The sequence below is a fragment of the Neomonachus schauinslandi genome, chromosome 13 (genome assembly GCF_002201575.2).
Source record: "Neomonachus schauinslandi chromosome 13, ASM220157v2, whole genome shotgun sequence".
Classification (NCBI taxonomy): Eukaryota; Metazoa; Chordata; class Mammalia; order Carnivora; family Phocidae; genus Neomonachus; species Neomonachus schauinslandi.
Window position 1 is genome coordinate 28,456,755 of NC_058415.1, and position 21,212 is coordinate 28,477,966.

The 21,212-nt window shown below is 45.1% G+C and overlaps 1 protein-coding gene across 1 annotated transcript in view; it reads left to right on the forward strand.

Annotated features, from left to right (window-relative positions):
• Positions 1 to 21,212, forward strand: part of AOPEP (aminopeptidase O (putative)) — a 309,081-nt gene that overhangs the window by 38,128 nt on the left and 249,741 nt on the right. Inside the window, exon 4 of the mRNA XM_021677941.1 lies at positions 3,106 to 3,351. Within this exon, the coding sequence (XP_021533616.1) occupies positions 3,106 to 3,351 (246 nt within the window). The remainder of the gene's footprint in view (positions 1 to 3,105; positions 3,352 to 21,212) is intronic.

Consider the following 21,212-nt stretch of genomic DNA (forward strand, 5'->3'; position numbering starts at 1 on the left):
TGGATTAATTGGGATAATGCACATGAAGTGTTCAGAACAGTTCTTGCCACATAGTAAATATTCAGTAGCAGTTGTGGGAGGAGTTGTTGTTTATTATTCTTATTATCATCAGTGCAGATTATTTATAAATAACAAGCATTATTATTAATCTTAACTATTAAAATATTTACCCTGATTATAAGTGTGGGCACAGGGAATAGCGATTTGCAAATGCTTGATTCGCTGATGATACTGAGAGTAGGTTGGAGCAGGCACAGATACAGAAATGAACAGCTGAAGGTTAGTGGGAAAGGAAGCATGTTTGAGTGAATTCTGGCTTCATGGAGGACTATTCATGACATTAGAAACGTACAATATTCCCTCACCACTTCAGGAACAAGGCTGTTGGCGTGAAGAGGGGCGGGGGCCTCATGTGGAGAGTTGCCATAGAATCGCAGTGCCAGAAGAAACCTTAGAAACCATTTTTTGTTTTTTTTAATTAAAGTATAATTAACATACAATAAAATGCACACATCTTAAGTGTGTGGCTTGATGAGTTTTTGACCATTGTTTACACTCTAAACTGATACAGAGAACGCTCCCACACCCAGTAAGTTCCCTCTAATCAATTCCTCCCCTCCCCGCCCCCTGCAGCCATTTTTGTGAGACCATGTTAGAGATGACGAGAAGGAGCCCCCAGGTACTGAGGGGCTTTCCTCACGTCACAGTTAGCCCATCTGAGAACAGCCACTGAAGCCCAGCTTTCCTGATCCCGATGTCAGAAACTTTGTCTAAAGGGTCTAAAGGCACTTTAGAACCTTTGTGTCATCTTCCCTGATGCCACTTCCATTTTTAAAAAATTTTTATTTATTTATTTGAGAGAGAGAGAGAGATCACATGCACGTGAGCAGGGGGAGGGGCAGAGGGAGAGAGAGAGATCTCAGACGGACTCCCCACTGATGCCTGATGCTGGGCTCTATCTCATGACCCTGAGATCATGACCTGAGCCGAGATCAGGAGTCTGACGCTTAACTGACTGAGCCACCCAGGTGCCCCAGCCACTTCCATTTTTATTGGGAGCCTTAATGGTCTCACTTACCCGTAGCTTGATTGCCTTAAAGTCCTGCATTTTCTTCCAGGCTTTGATTATGAAAAACGGTGCTAATACGCACAGCTGGAATAATCTTCATCCCCCTGGCTAGAGCCGTTCATATCCAGAGAGAATTTAACTCACCTTTTCTCTTCAACAAATTGTGTGGATTTTTTTTTGTTTTTTGTTTTTTTTTTGAGAGAGAGAGAGTGCGAGCATTCGAGCTAGGGAGGGGAGAGGGGCAGAGGGAGAGGGAGAGAGAGAAAAATCCCAAACAGGCTCCATGCCCAGTGTGACCCTGAGATCATGACCCGAGCTGAAATCCAGAGCCAGATGCTCAACAGACTGAGCCACCCAGGTGCCCCTACAAATTGGCTTTTTTTTTTTTTTTTTTTTTTATACCTCCCAACTATTCTCTGACCTTTCTTGGCTGCAAGAAATAGTCTGGCCCCATGATAATTTTCTAGATAGGCCGGTGGAATACCTCTGCGAAATTATGCTTTCATAAGTAGAATTTAAACTTATGCCCTAACTTGGTACTGAAGATGCCTCCACACCTCCAGTCTCTCCATTATTTAATGTGCTCTGAAAGTTTTTTAGTAGAGTGTAAGCTTAAATTATTATCGCCCATTATACATCTCTGTAAATATATTAGGTGATTAACTCAATAAATGGCTTCATAAGACCTTTGGGTACTTGTCATTGGGTAGACATTTGCAACATTTTCATGTTAAATGTTTACCACCAGGCACCTGTCCTCACTTTCTCCATAAAGCAAGGGTATCAATCCAGGGGCGTTGGCTAGCATTCGATGTCAGTCATTATATTCTTGCTGTCACCTTATCCTGGCAGAAGTGTTGAGGGGTCTCCAACCATTTTTCTTACCCTCACCCGTGGTGAAATGTCCCCCGTGCTGGAAGCTGTGTTCTATGCACCAGGCTGGGGGACGGCGAGGCTTATCTCCAGAGCTGTGTGGATCTCCTTGGGCGGAGCTGGCTTTGGATGAGCGAAAGGCACTTTAGAAATCTGGAGAGGAATTATTGTTGTGGCATGCCCCTTTTGGGACATGCCAGCATCTTAAGGTTTCTCATTATTCACCGTGACTCCAACAAAAACCCATAGTTAGAATTATAATTTGTCAATTAAAATTAGAGGGGCTTTCCATTGTGTTTGAATAAAGGATGTGTGAACAGGCAAAAAAAATTGAGTTCCCTTTGATGTGGGTTTCTTTGTGTAGATAAGTTCTCTCGAGGTCTATGAGTCAGGTTCTAGGAATTCTTGCTTGGCTCCACCTTTGACAGAAGAACTGGCAGTGATCAGATGGTACCGGCTGGGCTCCGATCTGTTTCCTTAAAAGGTTGATTCAGTTCAATTTGTATCGAAAGAGCACTGGGGAAGGTATTGTTTCAAAAATGCCTCTGTATTCCATAAGAACACAACTTCTGATGGCCTTTAATAAGAGCACCTAGATAACTTTTGAGTAAAATGGATTGTGTTCTTTTGAAAAGTTGAAACCTGTCCTATCATTGGGTTCATTATTCTACCTGAGTCCACATCTTTTATTCTAGGAAATTCCAGAATGGGATCCCAAATTTGGCTTTGCACCATCCTTAACGTTCTGAGTTACGAATTGTTTCTGATTTGGAGATTTTTTTCCATGGTGATATTTGAAAAGCACATTTCTAAGGGCAGAAATTTTGCTTTTTACTTTCAGGAGGGGGTTGTTTCATTGCTTTGAGTCTTGGAGGGTTTCCCCCTGTTATTCTAAAATAAGTAGTAAAATCTACTTTCACTTAGTTTAGATTGAAGCTATTCAGTCAATTCAGCGCGTCAGTAAGTATTTTGACCAGTAAGTTTTCACTGCTGCACAGAAACAGCCAAGCCAAGAATTCAGTTGAACTGTCTTGATTGGGAGCCCATGTGAACCACTGTCTCTTAGAAGTTGTGCACGTCTGTGAGAGTTGCTCACCTCCACGGCAACAGGAATAAACCTGATTTACCATAAAGTGCATCTGTTTATTTTGTGTTGTTCCCAGGTATGTTGGCGTTTGTGGTCACATGGAATACCCCTGCCGCTTCCAGAATCCTTCCGCTACCGCCCAGGAAATTGTTCCTCATCGGGTCTTTGCCCCAGTGTGCCTCCAGGGTGCCTGTCAAGAGACCCTTCTGCAGCTGGTCCCCCCGTGCCTCTCAGCAGCACACGCCATCCTGGGAACACACCCGTTCTCCAGGCTGGACATCCTCATTGTTCCTGCCAACTTCCCGAGTCTGGGGATGGCCAGGTATGTTGTGCCATGGTGGCACTCGGATTACATACTTTGGAATGACTTCGACGATTTCTTGCTTTTCCTGAACGCTGTCAGAGCTGCCATTTGGTTAGGACGGTCTGCTTGGACCTCTCATTGCTGCCTTGAGGGAGAGTCTGCGTATAGATTCCACCACGCGGGAGGGAGCCTTTAGGTGTCATGGGCTCAATCAACTGCCTTGAAAATAAAAAGCTCCCGTTGTTGCTCGGATTGAAAACACATTGTGCCCCCAGAGTGATGTATGTTGGACTGTGGCTGATGAGTGTCTGGTTAGCTTAGGTGGTGAGAGCACAATGCTAATGAGCGCAAGGTCATAGCTCTGGGCAGAGTAACACAACTTAGTTCCAGGGCCACGGGCTGCTCACCTAATCCTGACCAGCTGTCTCATCCATTCTCGACATTGGTCACAAGGGCAACGACTCGAGAGCCCCTGTGTCAGAGAGACTGTGGATGGATCAGTGTAAATCCATCACCGCTGCTGGAAAAACAGCTCAAAGCAGATGGCTTACTGGGGGGGTGGGGAAGTGGGGGGGGAGTCACTTGTCTTGCTACTATTTTTAAATATAATAAGTGCATTATTCTTACTGTTTTCTCAGTTTTGTTCTTACGGAAAATCAAGACACGCAAGTTGAACCTTTCCCTCTCTGTTATTTTCATCTAAAACTCGTTCCTTGATGCTATCGTTCATTCAGTAATAGGTACCTGAGTTTCCCTCAGCATTTTATTTGTTATGCACTCTGGATTTTACTTGGTTATATTTCTGTTTGAAAATCTTAATCATTAACAGTGAATATGCTTGACTAAGGATAGGAAGAATAAGCTCATCAAAACACGTGACTTAAGTTTTTCCCTATTAGTCAAGGAAATTCCTGCTGCCAGTTAATTTCCATGCTTTGGAGCAGCTGTTGTTTGTGGTGTTTTCCCTGAAAACTGCATACATTCTGAGTCGAAAAGAACTGACCAGAACATTTGCTTTTGATCTTTACTACATACGTATACTTTTTAAAGCTGGCTAGCTATTCTTAATCCTTGAGGAGGTCTGAGAAAGTCATTTAGGCTGATTTTTTATCCTGTATTTATGAAGATAATAGAAATGTAGAAACTAGGGTAATTGTCTATATTTGGTAACATGCATCAATATTGTTTGGGATGTCTATATATAGAATTTGTCTTAACAGGGGGGCTTCTTTGGTCCCTTTGAAGAGTCTGCTGGACTTAATTTAAGCAGAATTGTTGGCGAAGAAAGGGTTGTTCATTAAATGTTTCTCATTTGTACCCAGTTTTGAGGAGCTGTATTTATTTGGGAGTCTTTAGCACTTTATGAGAGTTGCAGTTTTTCAGGGCATGTTTGCTAACAGTTCCAAGTTCTGACCTGAGGGAACCAGAGGCAGAGTATTTTTCATACAGAGGACCTCATTTTCTATAGCTCCTTCCTGACAGCAGTCTGCCAAAACCAGAATTTGTTGACCTGCAGGCCATTCTGTGAAGCCTCTCTTTGCAAGTTTGCATGCCCAAGCAGGTAGGCAGTGGGTTTGCTGCTTTTTGAGATATTTAAAGTGACTTAAACATGCTTAACTCTGTATTTTGAAAGTAAGAAGCCTAAGAACCCTAAGGCCAAATGGTACTGGGCACAAATGTCAGAAAATGTGGTGGTGATAATAACTCAGCAGCAACAAGACTGCTTTTATGCTTAAAAACAGAAGAACCATACATTTAAAAATTTGTGGTTGGTTGTCAAATATCATTTTTTCCCCACTTTTTTCTTTCTTTTTAGACAGTGGAAGTAGTCTGCCCTGGTCTAGATGTTTTCCTGAGCTTAGTTAACTGTTCCCTGTATTTGAGATGCAGAGGGAGGATTATGGTATCTTCCACTGCCAGTTGGGGGTGGGGGGGAGCACTGTGTTTTTCCTAACTGTGGCCTAAATTGATTCCACTTGGCTTGGCTTGACTCTCGCGGGATCCCAACACCTTGAGCCACATGCAGCTGAGTGGGGTTTATGACTCAGCTGGCTCCCAGGGCCCTGCTGCCTTATTTATGGTCAGGGCTTTGCTTGGGGCTCTGTAAAAGCAAAGCTGGAACAAAAAATGACAGTCTTGTAGGTCAGCTCTGTACCCTAAACAGGAACAGAGAAATCCCGAGTCTAGTAGGAATTATCCCAAAAGACCTCTGTACTGAAACTTGTCATTGTCTTGTTCATTGTAATGCACTAAAGATCAAAGGATTTCTTGGTAGATTAAATGGTTCTTTGCTGAGTCCACATTTTATAAACATGTATGCGAGATCATAAATTCCATACCTCTGGACTTCTTTAGTGATTAGGTCCTAATCATGATGAATACCATTTTATACCATTGTAGTATTCTTTTTTTGGTGAATGGCATTAAACATTCCCACATGAACTAAAGTGGGTAAATTGTTAGTAACCATTTTGAAGAGTTTTTAAAATTTTTGGATGACATCTGTAAAGATTTCACTGTATTTGAAATATTACGTATCATAGTTTGTATGGATAATCTTAAAACTCTCCTCTCTCTTTGGAGCCCGATTCTTCTATTTCAGTAAAGTGGGGAGAAACACACTTGTATAATTTGAATGTATGATAATTACAGACCAGCTTATCAGAAGGTAAATGACACAAAGGCAGCGTTTTAGAACTTGGAATGCTTTTCCAACATAGCAGTAACTAGACCATCTATCAAGACTGCACATCATGGTTTTTGGTCACCTTTTGTATAAGAGGAACCCCCCGTCCTTTTCTCAGTCACTGTTCCAGGGGAGAGATGCTTTCATTCCGTTCTGATTCTGAGAAAAATCCCTAGTTTGCCTTTAAGACACTACTGACTAGTTGTAGTCCATAATTTTCTCATTCAGTGCATGTAGGCTTTCTGTTTTTGTTTCATTTTGCTTGTCCTTCCATAGAGGCCGAGTCTGCCATATAAGGAGCTGTGGAGTGTACCTTTCTTGGATTGAGTAATATGGTGTCTAGCCAAAGATATGAATGCATTTTTTTTTTTAAGATTTTATTTATTTATTTGAGAGAGAGAATGAGAGACAGAGAGTATGAGAGGGAGGAGGGTCAGAGGGAGAAGCAGACTCCCTGCCAAGCAGGGAGCCCGATGCGGGACTCGATCCCGGGACTCCAGGATCATGACCTGAGCCGAAGGCAGTCGCTTAACCAATTGAGCCACCCAGGCGCCCGATATGAATGCATTTTAAGTGAATCTCCAATGTATAGACATATTCTCTTCATGTTGGTATAATTAGCATTCTGCCATTTTCATTGTGTTCTCGTATTTTCTCAGGTGTCTCAGCTAGGGATGGACTAGTAAGCCTCATTTCCCAGGTATTGAGAAATACATGAAAGGAGCTCATCATCATGCTTACACTCTTTGTTATAATAATAATAATGTTAATGAAATAATATCCTGGAACCAGATTTATGACAGTTGCTTAAAAATTAACACCTCAGTCTTACCTCTGTCGGTGTTTATAATAAATGCTTTGCTTCGCCATTTGTCTTTCAGCAGCTCACAATTACATGTCACGGGGCATAATTAGGTTGGCAGAACTACCTTGCTGACATCCAAATACATTTTTTTTTTCCTCCTCTATTTGAATTTCAAGAATCTCCTGCAAATCATTTCAGAGCGGTTTTACGTCTAGAGCACCGAATAAAAAAAGCTGTGTTTTCTGTGACTCTACTTCCCTGCTCTACCATTCACAGGTAGCTTCACCCCTGGTTCCACTTGGAAAATTGGAAAAAAAAAAAAAAGTGGCAGTGTGGTTGACATTAGGTGACAATTCTGCTTTCACTTGTTTTTCCACTGGTTTCGTCCCAGATTGTTTTGTTCGTCTGTACATTGTTTATTTACTCATCTATTCATCCTTCCAGTAAATTTCTATTAAGCACATACTGTGTGCCAGGTAGGATTTAAGATGCTGAGTCTACAGGGGTGAACAAGATTGATGCGATCTCTGTCATCACAGAACTTACATTCTAGTCAGGGGAGAGAACTGTGTACTTAAAAACCAGGACTAAGATGTATGCTATAAACAATAAAAACCAACTCAGTGACAGAGTGATCGTTAGGGTCCGAGGTGGGGGGGTGGTGGCAAACTCTTTTTTTTTTTTTTTAAAGATTTTATTTATTTATTTGACAGAGAGAGACACAGTGAGAGAGGGAACACAGCAGGGGGAGTGGGAGAGGGAGAAGCAGACTCCCCACTGAGCAGGGAGCCCAATGCGGGGCTCGATCCCAGGACCCTGGGATCATGACCTGAGATGAAGGCAGACGCTTAATGACTGAGCCACCCAGGCACCCTGGCAAAGTCTTCTTTAAAGAGTGGCAGGTGCCACGAGACTGAAAAACAGAAAGGAGCCAGCCTCATGAACAATCTGGGAGAAAAGCAACCCAGGCTGAGGGAGTTCAGGTCCAAAGGCCCCAAGATGGGAACCACTGAGATGGGCTGGAGGAGCAGAAAGAAGGCGTGTGGCTGGAGGGCAACGAGATTTTAGAGTGGCTTTTCTTAGTTCCCTCCTTACACTCATTTTAGGTGCCAGGAGGTCCCATGGTCCCTCAGGTCTTGGGTCACCAAGCCACCTGTGCACCAGTATGAGGAGAGCTAGGAAGAGCCACCAAGAAATGGCAGAGGTTGAGTGGGGATTGATGGTTCTGGGCCGTCAGGAGTTATGGGGAGAGAGTCGAAAGAGAGGTCATCTTTTCTCGGTTTTATGAGAACCAGCAGTGCCATACCGTCTTGGGATTGGCTAGTTAGAACCTGACTTGGCTTAGCAACTGCTGTCCTTGAGCAGAATTCGCCACTGTGGGGGCATCAGAGTTCCTGGCGCAAGGCCCGGCAACTCTCCCTTTGTGGAGCAGGGAGAAAGCAGTCCCAGGGCACCACGTTTCCCTTCCCCGCTGGCTGCTGGTGGATTCCTTCCCAGCTTTTTTGACACGTGAGGTCACAGGGAGGAAGGCAGTGTTTTTATGTTTGCTCATCCTAATTTTTAAGTTTCTCAAAGACTGAACAAAAATAGGATTGATAGAGAGCAGAGAGAAATAATCATCAATTACTTAAATATCTTCAGTGTGCTTCGCAGCCGGAGAAAGACTGTAAAGCTCCCTATTATACATGGCTTGTTCTAAAGATGTGATTGTGCAATAAAGGGCTTCTGGGTGCTTACACTAGTTCCTGACTATTGCAGGCACAGTTTTCTCAAGTACCCCAATTTGGGGGAATGAACGGTGTGCACATACATGCCCAAGAATGAACGTCACCAGCTTTCCCTCCGCTCCCTCCTCCTGGGGTTAGACAGGGTGTTGTCCTGTTTATTCTTATCTCCCAGCCAATGTGTAATAGAATAAGCAAAACATAACATGCTGGTACAAAGGGCCTGTTGTTTTCAGCCTTCTAATTGTGCTCCTTTCTGCCGGAGAAGGAAGCAGTCATAAATTTCTGTCATTATCTTAAGTAGTAAGGTTTCACAGCTTTGGGAATTTTTCTGTGCTTGTTCTTTGTTAGCTTCTACTTGAATTTTTTGATTCCCCCCCACAAACCGAAACTGCCGTATTTTTAACCAGTCCTTTACATTTGGGGGGCTGTGACCCCATGGTTTCAATGCAGGATGCAACCATAGTGATTCTTTCCTTTGGGATTCTGATTGGAGCTGTAAAAGAGTGCACCTCTCTTTGATATGCTGAGGATTTGGAGGGGGGGTGTCTATGTGTGGGTTTTGTTTCTTGGTTATTGTTCTTTGTCTCCCAAACTCTCAAATTCTCTAATTTCTTTCTGAATGGATTGTTTTTAAAAATATTTTGAAGGGGCATTTCTTTCCCCTGCTTTCAAGCGTAATTCTGTTTTTTCAAGTAGGTAGGTGTGAATGATAGAAGGCAGCTCATACCAGCCTTGTCTTTTTCCTGCAAGATTTTCATCCTTTGTTTACTGGCACCCCCTGCCACTGCTGTAGTGATGAACACGTGGGTGAGTAGTGAGGGCCACGCCAGGAGGCTGAACTCCCAAACATCCGCTTTGTCACTTTCTTTATGTTCATATCTCCATTTCATTTCTGATCTCTATTTTTCTTCTTGAGAAAATTATCTGACTTTGTTTCCCTCTTACCTTATAGAGAAGGTTCTCCTGTGTTGTAGTTCTTGTGTTTTTCTTTCTTTTTTAAAGATTTTATTTATTTATTTGAGAGAGAGAGAATGAGAGACAGAGAGCACGAGAGGGAGGAGGGTCAGAGGGAGAAGCAGACTCCCCGCTGAGCAGGGAGCCCGATGCGGGACTCGATCCCGGGACTCCAGGATCATGACCCGAGCCGAAGGCAGTCGCTTAACCAACTGAGCCACCCAGGCGCCCCAGTGTGTTTTTCTTTCTTGAAACAGAAACTGGTATTCCTAAGGTCACGTTCTTCTGGGACTCTGAAAGCTCTTGGCTTTAGTTTTGACAATACCAGTTTATACTGAGAGAGGCAGGTAGCGCGAAGGTGTACGTATGCTCCATTCTTCAGGGCACAGGTGCAGGAGGATCTATGATGTCCCCACATCATGTAGAGCCAGCAAGTCGGAGAGAGATGTAGAAAGGCCTCATCCTTGGATGGCTCTTGGAATCTGGGGTTCAGACTTAAGCAAGTGTTTTATATAACCCTCCGTGAGGTATATGTATTTGCTTCAGGGTCTGTCCATGGAAATCATAGTGTCATGGAGTCTGCCTGAAGCTCAGCATTCACTGTGGGCTCATTTTGAGGCAGCCACAGAATCTGGGTACCAGGCAAATTCCTGGATCACATGAGTATGCTGGGGCCAGGCTCGCTCTCTCTTTCTCTCTCTTTCTCTCTTCTGTTGGAACAATAGCAGAGTGAACTCACAGCTTTTGGCTTAGCCAGAATCTTCTTGCCATCAAACAGCTGCGCTGCTTGTCAGACCCAGAAGTAGCATTTTATCATCATTACGCCATGATTCCTCACCCTCTGAAAGATTATGCTTAAGTGTTTTGTTTTCTTTGAACTGTTCTCCACACACATAGACTGACAGTCCTACCTTCACAGAACACTGCTGGGCCATCCTTCAAGAGGAGTTGTCAGGCCTTTGAAAGGCCTTCCTGAAGCAATCATCCCTCTGCCTACATTTGTAATCTTCTTCTTTCCATAGGCCCCTAATCTCTTCCAGCTCTTGAGCCTGAGATGGCCAGTCGGCACTACCTTTCCCTTTTTTCCATTGCAAAGAAAAGCCTTTTATTTTTCTCCCCTCCCACTTACTTCCCCACAGAAGCATCATTACTGAGTAGAACATCCACTCCCTGGGTGAAAAAGAACAATGGAATTCAATGTGCAAAGTTGCCTGAGTTGAAATATTCCCAGTCTTGCAGGTTCTCACTCCTCAGACCACTACACAGAGAGAGCAAAATGCTACCAGCTTCTGGACCGTGTTACGTATATACGTGGGCATGGAGCTGTGTCCGTATCTCTTTGAAGGCTAGACTCCTTTGGGGGAAACACCAACCCTGGAAACAGTCCTCAAGCAAGGTACAATGTATGAATAGCTCTGCTCAGTGGGAACATAGCCTCTGTTGTATTATAGCCAATATGCACCTGGAACCCACCGACATCTGAGCCACAGAAGCCTGTGTGCGTAAAGTGGGTAAGAAGTTGCCTCGTCGCTTTACCCCACCCCTGAAATGTAACTGGAAAAGGGTAGCAGATACCTTTTGTTAAAAAGTAGTGTTCACGTTAAAAGGCCAAAGATGTAAGGAAGCGCTCGTTTAAAAAATGGATTACTTTTTAAGAAATTGATTACTTTGTAGGATTTGCAGGTATAATGCAAAAGTTCACCCTGACTTAACCCAAGTGGAGCTCAGAGGAGAACATGTTATATTTCTTGGTTAACTAACCATGCTATTTATAGAGGTGACTCCTCAGAAAGTCTAGACATTGTTCCGGGAAGACAGAATGCCAAATCTGCCCTTCATTTTCCCAGTTAGCTTGCTGAAAATAACCACCTCCCCTTCTCACCGTAAAATGGAAATCTTAGAATTCCATTTCAGCAGAGTGTGAATGATACTTGGGATCCCTGGCGAGGGCTTGGGATCGGCAAGGAGGAGAGGGTGCTCTTGTGATCCTGGGGACCCACCCTGGGCCTTTGCTCCCTGGAGGCCAGTTTGCTGAGTTGTGGGGACTGTGATTGGCAGTCCTCATTTCTGAGTTGGTCTCCTCCAAGAAGAGACCCTGAGGACCTACTCTGAGAGTGAGCCAGCTGCAGGTTCTGGCTTTTACCACACATGTGCCATTTGTGAACATCCTATGGAAAGCTGGCATTTGGAAAGGCCTGGATGGGCAAAGCCAAGAATTTGTTCGGTAGATGTGTATCAGTGGGCAGGTGTGATGAATGCTAATGATTCTGTGGCTGCAAGGAGAGAGGAGACCTAAAGTCTGAATTAGGGTTTTCTGCAGCAGGTTCCAGGGAAGACTAGTTTTGTGGAATGTTAATAATGTGGGAAAAGGAACTGTGGCTTAATTAATTGAGGAAATGAATGGATTAAACAGAGTTAAAATGGAGTCTTTGCTGGAGGACTTCTAAGAAAGCCTTTAATATCCTTATTATCCTGATTTATCCTGGTGTGTACGTGCCTATTGAAGACAGGGCCAAAAGGTGCAGTATTCCTCTGTATGCCGTGCCCAGGGATCTCCCTTGATAGTGTGCATTCCATGGGACCATCATGGTCTCGAAGAAGCCACCTCCTCAAAACAAACCTTTGAGGGGCGCCTGGGTGGCTCAGTAGTTGAGTGTCTGCCTTCGGCTCAGGTCGTGATCCCGGGGTCCTGGGATGGGGCCCCGCATTGGGCTCCCTTCTCCTTGGGAAGCCTGCTTCTCCCTCTCCTACTCCCATTGCTTGTGTTCCTGCTCTCACTATCTCTCTTCTCTGTCAAATAAATAAATAAAATATTTAAAAAAAAAAAACCTTTGACAAGTGATTCTATTCCAAAATATCCTGGAGTCCATTATGTAGCCGGCTGTGGAATCCACCTTTCATTGTATCAGGGTCACTTGAAGGCCTGCCATGTGTCAGGCCCTGGCAAGGGCCTTGCTTTATTTAGGGTGAGGAAGACGGGCCCACAGCTCAGTGCAGGAGGCCCCACGCTTTTCTGATTATACATCTCTTTTTGAACAGTCACCCCCTCCACATATTTATATGCGTTTATAAGTTATATACATTTAGTACAGTGTTAATATACTGGGTATACTAAAAAATACAAAAATAGAAATTTAGAAGGATGAGAAAAAAATATTTTTAAAGACTTACTCATTTCTTAGAGAGAGCACAAACAGAAGGGGCAGAGGGAGAGAGAGAATCTCAAGCAGACGCTTCACCTAGCCCAGAGCCTGACACAGACCTCGATCCCACGACCCCGGGCTCAATCCCATGACCCCAAGATCACAACCTGAGCCAAAACCAAGAGTCGGACGCTTAACCTACTGCGCCACTCAGGCACCTGGAGGAAAAAAAATTTAAGAATTTCTACCTCTTCATGCACCCCAGTGGATAGGCTAAGAACCCTGGGATCCCTTGAACCTGGGTCCCACCACGGAGACTCTGATTCAGTGGGTCAGCAGCAGGGGCTTGGCATCTGGAATGTTAACACATCCGTGCAAGTTCTTTTGCTCCGGTGTTAGAGAGCAGTGTGTTTGGTGGGGACTTTGGGGGAGGGGGTGCATCTCTGAACAGGTTATCTCCTGGGAACTCTCAGACTCCGTACACTGCCATCTTCTCTCAGGTGAGAATGTCAGACAGAGGAAAGAGGATCTAGGAGAAGCTCCGTGGTGATGCTCCCTGCTTGTCTGTTACTCCTAAGGAAGGTGTGTTCCCGAGGAGCTGGGCCCAGTGACAGGCCGGGATCCCGGGCAGGTCACTTGGCCTCCCTGGCCCAGTTTTCGTCTTTGAAAAAGTAAGGGGCTGGTTTGGAATCGCCTGCAGAGTGTCTTAGAATCTTAACATTCTTTGATTTATTTAGGTTTGAGTTTTTATGTTGAACACGGGTGGAGGTGATTCAATTTCATTTGGCAATTTACATCCACATGTATTTTCTTTTTGATGTAGGAGCTAGTTAGATCATAAGCCTGGGATTTTCTTGTACTCCTTGGGCAGTGTACTCCACCTAGGCAGCAGTGGGCGTTTAAATTTTAGGCCCGCAAGCAGAAGGTTCAGAAGGGGCCTCTCTTACTCCTGGTTAATTGCAAAATAAACAGATCTCAGGGGCAAGGGCCCCTTCCTTTCATAATAACCGCCTCTGCTCAGTGCCCCATCCATGCAAAACAGCATTTCCAAATAGCACATCAGGAGCATGCTCCCTGGATGAAGGCCTTCATCCTCCAGCCCAGCCATTTACAGCCGACACCCCCCCTCGCCCCCTCTGAGATGGCAGCTAACTTTTTCCCCCCACCCCCTGTTTTTAGCCTCCAGATACCTCCATTTGCAAGCTAATAAGTTGCACGTACATATGTTTGAACAGTTGTCAGGCTTGTCTGCCGCTCAAATTGTGCTTTGATTTAAAACAAACAACAACACAGAACCCAAAGGAGGGGATGGATGAAGACATTTTAGTTGTACCTGCAGGTGGTGTTGTTTTGACCTTGACAGTCAGTTTTAAACGACCTGTCAAGCACCTTTGTGTGCTCCTGGGCACACCCACCTGGAAGATATTATATCCCCTAAGCTTTATGTGCCCCAGCAGGCAGGCACCAGGTCCCTGGATTTTGTTTTCATCGATGGAGGGTTAATGCATGCATGGCAGGACTTTACGGAGAGGGGCCCAGCTACAAACGCTGTTTTCATTTAATTCTGATTTCTCTTCTCCCTTGGCTTAACCCTCCCCGCCCTGAGGCTCTACCCACCCCCCATCCCCTCCAGACTCCCTCCACCCCCAATCAGCCTTCCCTGCTCTCTCACCCCTCTTTGGCTTCAAACCATTTCTTTCTGGCTTTGATATCTTCTTGCAGAGCTGCAAGCAATCAGGAAATTATGGGCCCCAGAGCTCAGCAGGGCACACTGCCTGGTAGGGGGCTCAGGCCCCAGGCCACCGCAGAAAATCGGGCCCAGAAAAAAAGCCTGCCAGCCTCCAGGACCCTCCAGGACCCTCCAGCCCAGCCCCTTGCCCATTCTGGTAACCAGCTTCCCTGGGGTAGAGGGGCGGGGACACCTCCTCAGCTTCAGTGCTGTCTGGGGAGACACGTTTGGGAATGATTTTGACCTTACCTATGTGGTCTGGGGTCACCTCTGTTGCAGCTGTTTGAAATTTATCTTTTTCAACTTTGAGTCTGCCCTCTGCTTTCTGAGCCATACATAGTGGTGCTGGAAGTTGGGGTGAGCAGAGGGAATGGACAAACGCAAGGAGCCCGTTGGATTCAGCCTCGTGCCTGCCAGCGCCAGGATAGTTTCAAGTTATTCGAGGATACAGATGAGGGATTTACAGGAAATGCCTCTTCCTTGGCATCCATGTCTAAGGCCCCAAGTTGTTGAAGGAAGTCTGTTCTATATTTCTAAAAGAAGAGATGACAAAGAAGGTGCTTGTTCTTGTGACCAAATGTATATCTTATCACTCTTATAATATGTCCTTCAAGGTCTGAAAGAAACAGGCCCAGATCTAGCCACCTAACCGACTTTGCCACCACCAACTGTGTTCACAGAGGTGGCCGGAGGAAGGGGGTGGGGCGGTCTCAACCGAGATCTGACTCAGGATCCAAGAGGAGACCAGTGCTGTCAGCCTGTCCTCCTCAGCCCCAGGGACCCTTCCCGGGCTGTGGCAGTGCATCACACTGCCTCGCTCCTGGGGACACACACCACACGTACTTCGCGCACACTGCCGCTGGGGCACCTCTGTACTAGAACCTGGTTACTTAAGATTGGCACAAGTCCCTCCCTGGGATTTCCCAGTTGAGAATGAGGGGTAGAGGAAGCTGAGGAGTGTGGTTTGGGAGTGACTGGACCGGGTCTCTGAGAATGGAAGAGAAGCAGAAATATGGGTGAGAAATGGCTTTCATGTTCCCTGCTCTTCCCATGGGTCTCTGAGCCCTCACACAGGGCTCTGTTTGGTCCAAGCTGTTTGAGGTGGGTTTCTGTCGTTAACACCCAGGTTCCTGACTAATGTACAAGGGTTCCTTCTTTTTTACCTGTACAAACAAAAGCAGCATTAGACCTTAGGATTGGAAAGAGGAGTCAGGGGGCGCCTGGGGCTTAGTCGTTAAGCATCTGTCTTTGGCTCGGGTCATGATCCCGGGGTCCTGGGATCGAGCCTGCATCGGCCTCCCTGCTCAGTGGGAAGCCTGCTTTCCCCTCTCCCACTCCCCCTGCTTGTGTTCCCTCTCTCTGTCAAATAAATAAATAAAATCTTTAAAAAAAAAAAAAAAAGAGGAGTCAGTGGCTTTCAACTACTTGGGATCCTTTTCCTCCCGACTCTTTAGTGGCGATACCACGTAATTACAGCTTGCAGAGGGTCTTCATATATATTCTCCCTCGTTTGAACCTCCCAGACAAGCTCTCAGCCCTGCCATGGCCCAGCCTCCTTCAGGACCAGCCCTGCCATGGCTCTCCCCATGGAATCCCTCCTACTCAGAGAGGCGCTCTGCCTAGCCCCTGCCACAATTTTCCATCCCCCAGGCAGGGCAAGCTCTGCTTTCTGTTCAGCCCAGTAGTTTATCTTATGGGGTGATGAGTCTCAGCAGGTGCTGACAGCCAGGATCAGGGCCTAGGCTTCTGTGACTCTTGGCCTCTGAGGCGTAGGGCAAGTGGATTCTAATGATGGGTTGTTTGCTGGAGCTGAGGAGTAGAAACCTGTAGACCCATGCATGCGTGAGTTGTGAGCGAAGCAAGGGCAAGCCCCAGGCAACCGAGTGCACTTAATATCCTTTCCTTTGGTTTATTTCTGTTAGCCTTTTGAACCATCGTGCTGTTACTGCGTGCTTTTTTGGAGCCTGTATGGGTCCTTCCACCCCTCGGGACGCCATGTGAGATGATGGAAAGAGACACAGGTTTCGGAGTGAGAAAGACTGGATGTTATGCAGCTGTGCCATGGACTTGTGAAACTCAGCCCAGTTACTCATTTGTAAAAATCTCCAGGACCGCTCACCTCCGGGACTCCTGTTTGCATTAGATACGATCATGTGAAACATACCTGCCAAGTAGTAGGCTCTTGGCAAATATTGGTCTCTTGCTTCAGTAGGCTTGGAGAAATGTGGTAGTTTTGTGGATCAAAAAGCACCTAGGATTGGCTGCTTATTAGCGTGAATCACAAACTCTAAGGTCCCTACCAACCCAGAATGTCCAAGATTCTCTGAAATAGTAGCTCCAGGGAGAAAATAAAAATAGGTGTGATAAGTTACCATGGTAGCATGAAAACATGAACGGTTTGTTACGAAAAGTCATTGAGTCCAGATTACTCAGACTGTACAAATGGAATTTCTCAATTCAGTGAAGGAGCATTTTAGAGTAGTACCTACATTCTTGTTAGGTCTTCCTTCAAGGATGTAGCTTGAACTTTAGTAGTTTACATACTAACTTTTCTTACCCCCACCCCCCCAAAAAAGTTGAAGAAGGCAGCAGAATAAAACTACTGGACATCTTTGGTTCAGGTCAGATTCATTTCTTAGTTCCTTTTCCACATCTAAAAGAAATCCTGGTCATCTGGGGATTTGGGATACCACCTGAACTCAACTGGACTGTCTAAGCCCCCCGGGGGCTCTGGGTCCACCACTTGGAGAAAGTTCTGTGATCTTGACCTCTTTTCCTGTCATTTATGGATCAGAGGTGGAGCCCTGTCCACTCCTGAGGCAGCTGTGTCTGGTCCGTTCCTGGTGGTGTCAGAGGCATTATCTGACCTGTGCTTAAAAGGACTGGGTGATGGAAGCTTCCAAAAAAACCCTGTGTCACCACACCTGCCGATTCCAAATGGAGCCAGAGAGGCCCCGAGTCAGAAAGAAGGCCAGGATGGAGGGGGGCGAGCAGCGGCGGGGCGGGGTGACGTCCATAAGAAATGCCAAGGCCCCTCTCCCAGAAGCACACACAGCATTTGGTAAATAGTCCCCACCTGGGTTGATTGAGGTGCTCCCATAGGCCAGAATGCGAATGGCTCAAGACGCTTTTTTTTTTTTTTAAAGATTTTATTTATTTATTTGAGAGAGAGAATGAGAGAGAGAGCACATGAGAGGGGGGAGGGTCAGAGGGAGAAGCAGACTCCCTGCCGAGCAGGGAGCCGGATGCGGGACTCGATCCAGGGACTCCAGGATCACGACCTGAGCCGAAGGCAGTCGCTTAACCAACTGAGCCACCCAGGTGCCCCGGCTCAAGACACTTTTGCAGAGTAGTCAACCTTAAAGGGCCTTTGAATCGTAAGTTTCTTTAGTGAAATTGTTTTCTATTTTTGTTCCTTACCTCTGTTCCCATCTACCTTAGTCTTCATTCCTTAGGTACTTTTATTAGCTTTTTATACAACTTCCTGTGTCTCTTCGTGCAAATGCAATAATAAATACCTAGTAAAATGATACAGATTTTACTCCTCCTCCCTTTTCTTACACGAGGCAGAGCACACACCCTGTTTGCTCTGTGCCTTTTACCACTTAACATTACATCCTGGGCTTCTCTTTACTGTTAAGTCTTAGTGAGTTTTCTCTCTCTTTTTTATTTAGTGGCATGGTGTTCTATTCTGAGGTTGTTCTCCGTTTATTTTTCCAAAATATGGATCTTTGAGTTTTTTCCCCCAGTATTTTACCGTTGTCAACAATGCTGCATGGAGGACTTGGAGCATTTTGAGGAGTTCGTGAATACGCAAAGCTTCCGTTAATGTACCTGCCCGGTCATGGGAGTTAGGGAGGTGCCTGCCTCTTATTTTTCCCCCACTAGTGCTGTGACGACAGGTGGAGTCACAGGACGTTCCTGTTGGGGGAAATTTCAAAAGCAGTCGAATATCCGCACTTTTGTGTGGCTCACCAACACGTGGAGGAACCTACGTGCGCAAAAGCAGGGATGGAAATAAGAATAGTCAGTCTTTACCCCAAACCTAACATTTCATTGTGAGGCTCTTGCTCACTTAGATCCAAGTCTTGTCAAAGTCACACGATGGGTGATCCTCTTCTCAGTGTTTGGTAATGATGTTGTTCTTCAGATTTCTTAATTTCAGCAATTGTGAAGTTGTAGTCATCCTGTTCTCAGTAACTTCGGAAATTTAGAGGGAGCCTCTTTTTTTTTAAAATGAATGTACATATTTGACACTTTTAAATAGCATTAAGAAATGCCATTAATTTTTCTGGTTAAGAGAACTAAATATTACTGATACAGTTTGGGCTATTGGTTTTATTTATTTGGGTTGCGCCGTGGTGTTGAGTGAGTGGTTGTAGCTGGTCGACGGACCCGCAGCTGGGCTTTCAGCAGCCGAGTGTTTACTCCAGAGACTTGGAGGTGGGCAGGCAAGAGGCTGAGCTGAGCCCAGGCCAAAAGGTCAGCAACCAGTCTTCCAAAATAATGCCGCTGTGCAGGTTTCAAATCAGAAAGCTTGAAAGAGGAAAAGGGAAAATATTCTTTAACCTCCGTAGAGAAAAAAATGAAGGGGGGAGAGCTAATGTTGTCTCTTTTTAAAAAAAAATAGGATGTGGAGAAGACAGAGATTTTTAATGGTTTTAATCCTCAGACTTGGGCAGAAGGCCAAGCATGATCTGAAAACAGAAAAAGTGGAATGAAATGCCAGAAAGGGAAGTGGAAAGTAGTGGGATATGGAAACAACCAAACGTGACCGAATTTCTAGGCTTCTCAAGGAATGGGTTGGATTGTGGCAGAGTTGCTGAAACATTTTTTTTTTTAAGTTCAGATGAATGTCCATATGCCACCCCCCACCTAATTTTAGAGCATATCACCCAAAACTCAATTTTAAACAGTAAGCAGAGCCTAGGCTGCTACCCCATTATGGTTTCATGTTGGCTACAATAATCTAATTTTTTTCGGTGACATCAATGGGAGGTAAGCAAGGGACGTGATTTATCTCAGCTTTAATAAGGCATGACACTAAAGAACAAATTCGGAAAATGTTCTTTATCAGCATAGCAAATAATTTTTTTTAATCTCTAAAGGGTAACCATTTTATTGGATACAAAATTAATATAAGCTGTAGGCCTTTGCACTGTGTGTGTGCAAATACACACACACACACACACACACACACAAGCATTCAGCCTGTTGACCTCCCTGGTACATACTCACCAGAGATACACACACAAAATGCAGTGATCCTGGTTTGGCAGGACAGTTATTACTTAGGGGGAACAGACAAAGAGAACCATTGCAGAAGGCTCAGAGGCTCAGAGAGTCCCGTGAGGGGAGTTGCTGGTCATTTGTGTCACTTCCCCTACCTGGCAGGACCCTTGAACCCCTTTAAGGATGTGGTGATCTTGTTAGAAACTGAAGCAGCAGATGGAAGGTCGTTTTTCTTGTGCTTTCAAATGGATGCCTGATGTGATGGGAAATAGACTTGTGCTTGTCTGACTCTAAGGCCAAAGGAAATGACTCTTCATAAAAAGAAAATTATAAGGAAGTCCTTTTTTATAGCTAACCCTTGCTCCTCTTGCTGCAGCAACATACCTTCTCCCATGGCCCCACTCCAGCAGCAGAATAGCTGGTCACCCCATGCTGAATAATGGGGTGCTTTATTGCTTATTTGGTTTGTTGCTAAGCCTTCCGGCTTTGGCTTTTCCAGGCTAGATAGTCCTGACAGTTTTGAGCTCGTTTTTATGGTTTGTTTGCCTTTTCTTTAATCATCTCACTTGCGTTCTTCTGGATCACTTTCTAATTCTCTTCATTGTCCAGAAATTGAAAAGTCCAAACCAGGCACAGGAAGCTGCAAAGGTGTATCTCCTTGATGAATAGAGGATCCGTTTATGGAGCACTTAATTCTAGGCCCAGCACTGGGCTGGGGACATTTTATGGGTTGTCCCATGTAAGCCTTACAACTGCTATAGGGTGGAGGCGAGTATTACTGGTATTTTGTAGATGAGGAAACAGAAAAGAGTAGTTGTGTCTTGCTCAATCTCCCAAGTGACGCAGCTGAAACTCAACCTGGGTCTCTGACTGTGGAGCCTGCAGTCTGAACCACATCTCCCTGGTGCCATGATTTCATTCACCAATTCCAAGATCTTGTATTTAATAACTGTGCTGGGCAGCTGACTTGCTTTTCATTTAAGGACTGTTATGGCTCCCTTTTACTACTTATTAACACATGATTAGTCATTCCTTACTTCAGACTGGTCTGCATGTGTTCCTGGAAATTCATTTTATTTAACTACTTTTCTAAGTTCTTTGATTCTCCTTGAATTCGAATTCAAGCCCTTCAAGAAGCTGTTAACTCCTCTTAGCTTGATGCCCTGGAGGATCTAATGAGGTCTTTTACCTGGCAAGACCCCCTCCCCCCACCATGGGAATCTTGGGTGTCCAGTGCCCATCCTGATGTCATTCCCCACACTTCCCTTGGTCCTTCCCTGGGTTTCCATGGCGGACAGAATGGAAGGAGGTGTAGAGTGAGCCATAATGTTGGCTGCCCAGTGGCAGTGAATTTTTAGGTACTATCTATTTATTCAAGTTTGGAGAATTTCATAATAACTTCAAAACTGGGGAAATCTAACTTGGATTTTGTTTCAGGGCCAGGGTTATCGTGCACTCATGGCTCTCGCCGAGAATCTGGGGAACTGCCAAGATGTCAGTTTGTGGAAGCCATGCCTTTGGAATGAAAAAAATACCACCTATGAAAAAAATTCACCTGACGTGCAATTATAACACAGCCAACATGCTATAAAGTACCAGGCAT